Consider the following 9,201-nt stretch of genomic DNA (forward strand, 5'->3'; position numbering starts at 1 on the left):
CCATTTTTTTGTGTGTCAATTTTAGTTTCAGTCTAAACCTTAGTTAAATAAGCTTTGTTTTTGGTTTTTTGTTTGTTTGTTTTTTCTGATACCAAATAGCAATTCATGTGAATCCTGTCTAGTGGTTCTCTCTCTTTCAGGTTATGGGATGATGTATTGAAAGTACACTTTGATTTAAAAATATATATATAATTGCACCTGTAATACTCACCAAGGATCTAAAATGAAGACTTAGAATATCTGACTATTAGAAGTAAATAATAAGCAGATAAGAGTGTATTATGCTAGAGCTTTAAAATAGCCAAATATGCACGAAGTAGGTTTAGGATAAGTTCAGAACTATACACTTCTCTAAACTGTCTCTATAATCAGTTACAGAAACTCCAGAACCAGTGCAATCTGGTGGTGTATACAGGCCACCTGGTGCCAGAGACAGCAAGCCACGGAGAGCCCAACGAGGACCACCTGAAATTTATAGCGATACGCAATTTCCGTCATTGCAATCTACTGCTAAGCTTGTAGATAGTCGAAAGTAAGTATTTAATCATTTAAGATGCCTATTTAAATTGCTTTCCCTTCTTAAATCAGAATCCTAATTTCTCATTCAAGGACAGACTATTAATTTCCACAGGACAGGGGGATCAATAGCAGGAGTAACCCCAGAACATGGAGGGGACAAATGATGTATAATACTGTATTTACTCAAATACAAGGTGACCCTGAATATAAGGTGACCTCCCCCCCCTCCCCCTCCAGTAATTAGATTTTATATGTGGAAAAATTATTATTTTGTTATTATTTCCCAGATATAAAATCTAATTATTGTAGGCTTGACTTTCATTTCCCCCCCTGAAATCTTCATCTTGTGTTTGAGTAAATACGGTAAACTTGGTAAAATGGCCATACCAGGTGGTTGCCATTTTCTTGGCCATCTTCCCTCCATGTTTGGGGAATTGTGTATATAAAATGCATCTGGTCTTGGTAAGAGCAATTTCCCTTGAATATTGACGAATGAGGCTGCTTTGTGGTAGTTGTCAGCGGGAAGTCATAGCATAGTTCTTTAGTGGAGCTGTATTGTCATGGGAGACTTAAGGAAAGGTGTAGAGGAATAGTACATGAGTGATTATGACCTCTAGTCCATGAATCTTTCCACCTTGCCAAGGGAGTGTCATAGTACCTGGGTGACTAAGAAGACTACAAGCTCATGTTGTCAGGGTCCTGTCCCTTCCTTAAACATTTCCCGTGTGGAAGGGCTAACTAGATCCGTATTTCTAGCTTGTTTACCCCTATCCTTTCTTGATATGGTATTGATTTAGTATCATCTGAGTATAAACTTGCTTTTCATGATCTTGAGTGGTGCCTGCCAATTGAAGTATCAGTATAATCACAGCTGTTTAATATTGTTCAGGTGTTAGGAAAACTTAATCTTCAAGGCTAAAATGAGAAATCTTGAATGTTACTTCAGTGTAGTACAACATAGTAGATGTATCATATCCATTTCCATATCTTCTGACTGTTTCATGTTGCAATTGTCAGCCCTCTTTGGAGGGAGAAATGGAGTTCTGTTTTCAAGATTTTTTAAAATTTTTTTTTTATTGAAGTGCTGTAGCATGGTATTGACCCGTATTGCCTTTCTAGGATATACCATGCTGGAATGAACTTTAGAGAAACTAAGTTCTCAGCATAATCTGAATTTATAGTATAGAAAGGACAAGGGTTTGACTGTGGTCTGTACAAGAGTCTTTGTTTGGGGAATGTATGGATATCTTGTTCAATCCAAATCCTTCATATGTTGCATATGTAGTGTTAACACTCTCATTTTGTTGGGATGGGGTGGAAGTTGGCTAGAAGCTCACAATTCAAAAGTCCAGTGAATAAGACGCTTACTGATTACATTTATTTTCCCTTAGGGATAAAGAAATGGAGAAGAGCTTTGAAGTAGTAAAACACAAAAGTAGAGGTAGGGATGAGGTCTCAAAAAACCAGGCACTTAAACTTCAGCTAGACAACCAGTATGCTGTGCTTGGGGATCAGTAGAGCTGCATACACATTACAATTAAGGAATGCCTTTTTGGTAACCCTCCTACTAAGGTAACTAAACTACAGCTAACGGCTATGACGAACATGCCATCTTATTTCTGCTGGATCTACTGCAACAAATGCAGACTACTTTGACATAAATGATTGGCTCTTCTGCGCTATGGAAGCCTGATGTTTCAACTCCCCATTGGATATGGGGCAAATTAGTGTAAATGGTTGAACGAGTCATCAGTGTTCTTTAATTTCTCTGAAAAATATCTGCAGCCAGTGGTCATTTCCAAAATCTTTTTATGTTCAGATACTGAGCCTTCGTAAGGGTTGACTACCTCAGACTTGCTGCACTCATTGTGGACACCATGTGGATCACAACTTCTGGAAAAAAGAAGGTTCCAACTGTTATAGTGGCCATCTGAAACTTGAAACCAGCTCTACTGGATTCCTGTTAGAATTCCTGCAGAAGTCAGCCATTTGCTTCCAATTTGTTATAGATAACAAAGATTTTAAGTGACCTTAATGAGAAGTCTGTTCTGTTTTCCCACCCCCCTCCTGAGGAATCGTTTCATATGTAGCCATAGCCTACTAGAGACTTCTGGAGCATACCACTTGCAAACTATTTGAGTATAGTAAAAAGCTGTAGTTTGTTTACCTTTTTAGACAGCTGTACTGAAGTAACTGCAAAACAAATTAAAACTCGGATTCAGAATTGAGGAATGATGGGTTTGAATGGTCTGTTTGCATTAGCCATTTTCAGTTGTGCGTTTAAGCATTTTCTATTTTCCTCCATGCACACAATGCCTTCCCTGTCTGGTATCAAATTGCAGTGTATTTAAGTGACAACGTGAAACATATTAGTAGTGATATAAGTTTTTTTTGTTTTGTTTTTGTTTTCATTTGGTTTTATTAATCTTGTTTTTTGTAACTAGGTCTTATCTCTCTCTCTCTCACTCCCTCCCACCCCTCTGAGGCACTAGGACTTTAGACTGTGATTTAATGGGCACATAGATGCCTGTACTCCCACTATAGTCTCCAGAACTTAATCTAAAAAATAAGTGCAAGATCCTTGGCAGTAACATTATTAGCCTCTAGATACATTCTCTCCTATTGTCATAAAAGTAACCACTGTCTGACCAACCCTGTCTTGTATTGGAAAGCTGCAGTTGTTGATGGGAGGATAGCTATAAGCCTACAGCAACTTCATTTCTTCTTGCTGCTTCTGATCAGCTTTTTAACTATTCCAGGCAAAGATCCTAGATACAGTACTTCAAATGGCACTTTCTCAGTTGCAAGGAGCTTAGTAATGATGGAAGCTGTACAATTTCTAGACAGTTCTGTTACTGAATTTAGTGGAGATTGACAAAATTGTGCTTCTGTATCAGAACTGTAGGCTAATGTCCAGTAACTTCGATTCATTGAATGGAAGTAACAACCACCAAGTGTCTTGTTGTAGACCACCTTTCTCTTGCTTTGCTAAACTGTTATTACATTAGAAACAAAAGAGGTTACGGAGAGTGGTGTTTAAACACTCTAGGTTTCTCAATGGGAATGCCAAAAGCAGGGCCTCCAGAGTTGCCAATAATCAAATGAACAAGGGAGTACAACAGTCTCTTTATTGATGTGCAGAAACTGCAAGGTCTGTTACCTTTGATTAATGACTGACTTGTTTAAAGTCCAATTCTTTTGAAGTTGATAAGAATTTGCTCTTAACTTCAAAAAGAGCAAGGGCTTGACCTGGTGTCTCCTTTCCGTGGACTAGAACTGGCCATATTCTTAGTGTTAACTTCCTCAGTAAAATTTCTAAACTAGCAAGCTCCGAATACAGGGCTCAAAAGATGTTTTTAAAACCTGAAGACTTAGGAAATCACCTGAAGTAGAGTTACACTCAGACTGTTGGACTGTGAGCCATATATCTTCCTTGAAAGCATGCTTTTGCCAACAGCACATTTTGTTTGGTTTGTAACTGAAGAACTGTGTGGAATTTGTGGTAAATGGATGTGTTGCACTGAATTGGAAGTTGAAATATTAAGCCCCCAACGCTTTCTTCACCTTTGACATTTTTATAAAAAAAAATTGAAATTGTTAATGCACACAAATCAAGTTTTAATATGTTGTATGATGGGTAGATGAAACTGTCCATTGTACCACTTCTTTGAAGTCTTGGGCACAATTTTGGCAATGCAAGAAAACCTTGTAACAACACTTCCAAATCTAATAAATGGAAATACACATGGATCCTGGAGTCTAATGAATCATTATCTCTAGCTCTACCTTACCTGTGCAGCGCATATTCAAATACAGGGTAACTGTAATGCTTTAGGACTTTATATTGGGGTTTGTAATCAAGTTCAAGCCACCCCAGTAGAGCCAAGTTAATAGGTCCTAGAAATGCATGTTATTGTATGGCCTTCATACAATGAGGTTTAGCTATCACTGAAGACATTTCTCTTGATAACACTCCCATTTAGTTCTTACCTTAAATTCTGTGGATGCTGAGATTGCCAGTATCTGAAAATTGAGTGGGATTTTTTTACTTGAGTGTCACTTATTCAACCTAAGAAGGCATAACAATGGAAATTTGCTACTGCTCATTCTGTGCATGGAGGTCTCTAGACTGTTCCTGACTATCATAAATTTAGACTTGCTTATACATAGACTATCTCACTCTATTCCTTTGAAGTATGAAAGGGCTATTGTAATCAAAATGAGTTGTATATTCCAGAGTGTAGAATATCTTTGCAAAACTAGTCATCAGTTTTCTTTAGGTACTTAGTTTAAATACTGCTATTAGGGAGTCAACCAAAATACCAATTGATCTTTGTTTTAATATAATGGATAGTATTTTAAACATGCATTCTTTAAAGACCTGAGCATGTTGACTTTGTTTGGGTCCCAGTACAGTGAACTTCAGATAGCTTGGCGTTTTTTTGCTATATTCACTTTAAATGCATTGTTTTACACCTACACAACTTCTAAATGACATTTGAAGCTTTACTTTATAAATTAAAGCATACTCTAAACATTGTTCGGTGAAATCTAGTTATGCAAGTTCAAGAAGATCCTCACTCGTAAATGTACCTCTTCCTTTATGTAGGCCATTTACTGACTTCTAGTTAAAAAGCTTGCAAATGTCCAATAATTATTTTAAGCAAGAGGTAGGACATCAAATTACAGAACACCTGTAGACCCTCTGAATACCCTGAAACTGATGCACAGGAGAATGGTTTGGAATACAGTTCTTGGTGGTAGCTCATATAATTAAAAACTGAATAGTAAAATTGCTAAAATCTAGTAATTGGAATGGAAAATATATTATCAAAATTCTACAAATTTGAATTCCCAAGACACGGTGCAGGAATTTGGTGCCTGTGCTAGAGTTAATTCCATCACATGTAGAGCAGCATTTGTATTTCATTGGGCCTGGACTACTCATGCTTGGCATCAATCCAAAAGTATAAAAGGGATACTGACAGCTAACTGTGGCTATGTGCGACACTTCTGTTTTCTGTCGTTTGGTAGCTGGCTTTATTAGCCTTGTCCAAGGTAAATGTCCTCAAATTTTTTTTTTTAAATGAATCTGCTATAAGCAGTTCATTTAAGTGTTGAGTAGGGGTGCTCTTTTGAGTTTTGTGCAGACTGGCTTCATATTGAATTGTATATTCTCTAGTTCATGAAAGTTCTTGCATTCCAGGCTGAGATTTCTAGGACAGCTGACTTTCTTGGACTGCTCAGAGCTTGACAGCAAAAAAAAGCCCCTTGTGTGGGGACTGGCTTATAATTACTATACAAATCAACATATCTGTTAGACTGAAGGTTTTTAAACATGCTTGATTCTTTGCCCAAGTGCCATAACTAGAGGGTAGTGGTAGTCTTTGCCAGACTAAACTTTGAAATAATTAACAAGGAGCTTTTGATAGTTACTGCCCGTTACCTCTTTACTAGTGAAAACCATTAAAAAAATATAATAAATACCTCACTTTTCACATGTGATAATCCTGCTGTTAGAAACAACTGAATCTTACAGCCAGATGTCTAGGATCTTTAAACAAGTGTTTTGATGTGAGCACAAACTATTCTTTTGAATATCCCTGTTCTAAGTCTAGCAAACTGCTGGATGCCTTGTTACAAGTCTTTCTGAAATTATGAGTTAAGACTTAAGGTTGGCAATTTTGCTATAAAAATCAGTTTTATCTGGGGGGAGGGAGAGGCAAGGGAAAGGAGTTTTAATTGGGTAGGTGCTAGTAAACTTCAGCAAATTTCAGCCTTCTAAAATGAGTGCATTATAGAACAACACTCATTTGATATTAAAAATGAAAAATCTTGCTTGGTGTGAGATGAATATGAAAACAAATTTTAAAAACAAAATATTTAAAGTAGAAGTTAAAAATCAAAGATGATGTTTATCATAGAAGTAAGTAATAAAGTAAGCTTTGAACCTGGTGTGAGAGATGCATTTGTTGTAGCAGATGCTAAAATTGGCAGCACATGACATTAAAAAATCCAATATCAACTTGGATAAGAATACATGCCATGCATTTTAAAAACTAATTTTGCGTATCAGTTACTGGTATTGTTATATTATACTTGGGTGTAGGAAGGATTTGATAAAGGGGAAAGACTAGGAAGACTACTCAACCTACAGCACTTGAAAAATAAGGTATGTAAGTAATGGATAGTGTCATTATGTATACTGTGGAAAAAGGTGAGTTGGCTGATAGTGAATGCCACAGAGATGCAGAGCATTGCATTTGCTAGTCCAAGGTGACTCCTCAAGTTCAAGTTAGAGCCAAGAAAGTTTGAAAGCCAGTAGAACAGAGGAAAACTAAGGGCTTGAATTGAAAATGCTTTCTACAGAGATAGTGGAATTGTTGTCAATGTAGATCTCAGTAATCAGCTCCCACAACTGTTTTGAGTGAATTAGGATAGTGCCAAGATAACAAGATAAATATGTCCTTTTTCATGATGAAATAAGTTGTAAGAGTTCAAAGTTTTAAAAAGTTAAATATTTTTCCTCTTGAATTAATTTGGTAAAAAATTGGGACTGATTCATAGTATTGTGAAGATGTCCATGCATTTCCTTTTTTGACAGAAGCAATCTCTGATATGCTGATTGTATTTTTATATGCAATTGCTCAGGTACAGTATGTTGTAGCAAGATTGGTGAGGTCACAATGGATTACTCAGCTATAATATGGACATTTTTTAAAGTACCAAAAATTTAAATGCTCAGAAAAATAATAATGTATCCAAGATTTTTGATACCGAAGTTCTAATCCAAATCAAACAAGTACAAGTGATGAAGTGTGTTCTGTAGTAAAGGCACAGGGACTGAGAAGCAGGTCTGGTACTCTTTTTAAGTTCTTCCATTGATTTGTTGTGCAGCCTTGGGCAAATTATTTACTCTTGCTGTGCCTCAGTTTCCCCAGTTCTAAAGAGATAATACTTCCCTACCTCACAGGGGTGTTGTGAGGTTTAACTCATGCTTTGCAAAGTGCTTTGAGATCCTCTGATGGAAGGTGCTATTGAAGTGCAAAATACAAAAACGAATAGGCCGAGTGCTGTTGACTGATTTGATTTATAATAAAACATTCAAATTAGTTTTCATTAAAGTATTTTAATACTACTTTAGGGAAATCTTATATCTGCAAAAGTAATATACATTCTATTATATTATTTAAGTATATGGGATCATATAACTACAGACTGTATTATAATGCATATGTGGAAGGGGCATAGTTAAACATTCAACCTTTATTTGGCATTTCCTGATCTTGTGATTAACTGTGCAGCCCTAACATTGTATTAACATAACACTTTTTTGGTTTGCATGGATTATATTTAAAATCAATCTTGTTCTATTTTGTAAACCCCATGACTGAAATAAACTTCTGATCACACTGTTGTTTAATACCTATCTTTTATCATTTGGCTGTCTCTCAAAATCTGTTTAAGCAATGAGAATCTAGCACTGATGATGCCAAAGAATTCACTGATTGTCTTACTTCTCGCTACAAGCAAACAGTTGGCATTATTGTTCTACCTTTTTTTTTCTCTGTGGTTTGTTTGTTTTTTTCCCTCCCACTCATGGTACATAAAAATGCTTTTTTTTACCCTGCAAAGGCTTAAAATCTGATTTCAAGAAAAAAGAATGTATTAGTAAGATGGAAGAACAACATAGCAGCAGTAACACTTGGTTATTTGTTGGGGAAGTTTCTGTGAAAAGTTGAGGACAGGCTCAGGAGGTAAGCCACAAGGATGAGAAGAAAGCAGGGAATATGGTGCCAGGACAGTTCTTGTGGAAGAACAAGTGGAAAATGGAACATATATCAGTGCAACTCAAATGAAGCTGTAAGAGCCTGGAGATCAGGGAGTGAAGTTGAAAAGTGATTACCATAAAAATGCTAGCAAGATGTCTCTGAAGTCTACCTGCCACTAACTCACTGCATCTAAAAATGAGCTGTTCATAAATGGAGTCTTTAATGATTTATATCTTCCCATCAGAAGTATAGTATATTTCCATGCTTCAAAAAACTATATAGCAGTTACTTCAAATGAAATTCTTGACTGTGGCAGATGAGTCTTTGAAGTATGAGTGATAACCTTTGCAATTGTTTCATCCATTAGTATAATAGCAGATACTTTTTTTTTCTTGCAGCACTGAGATACAGATGACGGTGGGTTAAAATAACCTTTCAAGAGTGTCTTTTTGTCCTAGATACATGGTTAAGGGAAGTGGTGTTCTTGTATGCTTGTGGGTTTTTTGGGCTTGTTTTGTTTCTCTCTTTCCTTCTTTCCTTCCTTCCTAAACCTGCTTTTGTAATCTCCCTATATGTGAATATCACCTTTCTCCAAGTTCTAATTATTTTTGTCTCTTATTGAATGGGACAATATGATAAGTCTATGGTGCTGAAAACAGACTGCGGACCTTGGAGATAAATATATGCTGTGATATTTTTTCATATTCTGTCTTTAATACAGCCTAACATCTTACTCGCTTTCTTGACTGCAACTGCACATTTGAGCAGATGTCTTCATCAAGCTGTCCATGGTGATGCCTAGACGTCCCATTGAGAGATTACATCTTATTCAGAACCCATCAGTGTGTATGAATGTTTTAAATTTTTTCTAATATTCAGTGTCTTGCATTTGCTTCTGTTGAATTTTATT

The 9,201-nt window shown here is 36.4% G+C and overlaps 1 protein-coding gene across 1 annotated transcript in view; it reads left to right on the forward strand.

The window, feature by feature from the left end:
* CDV3 (CDV3 homolog) overlaps positions 1–7,931 on the forward strand; it is a 14,935-nt gene extending 7,004 nt beyond the window's left edge. Inside the window, exons 3-4 of the mRNA XM_025200279.1 lie at positions 373–532; positions 1,911–7,931. Coding sequence (XP_025056064.1) covers positions 373–532; positions 1,911–2,037 — 287 coding nt within the window. The 3' untranslated portion in view covers positions 2,038–7,931. The remainder of the gene's footprint in view (positions 1–372; positions 533–1,910) is intronic.
* The last annotated feature ends 1,270 nt before the right edge of the window (positions 7,932–9,201 follow it).

Source organism: Alligator sinensis, unplaced genomic scaffold (assembly GCF_000455745.1).
Source record: "Alligator sinensis unplaced genomic scaffold, ASM45574v1 scaffold54_1, whole genome shotgun sequence".
Classification (NCBI taxonomy): domain Eukaryota; kingdom Metazoa; phylum Chordata; order Crocodylia; family Alligatoridae; genus Alligator; species Alligator sinensis.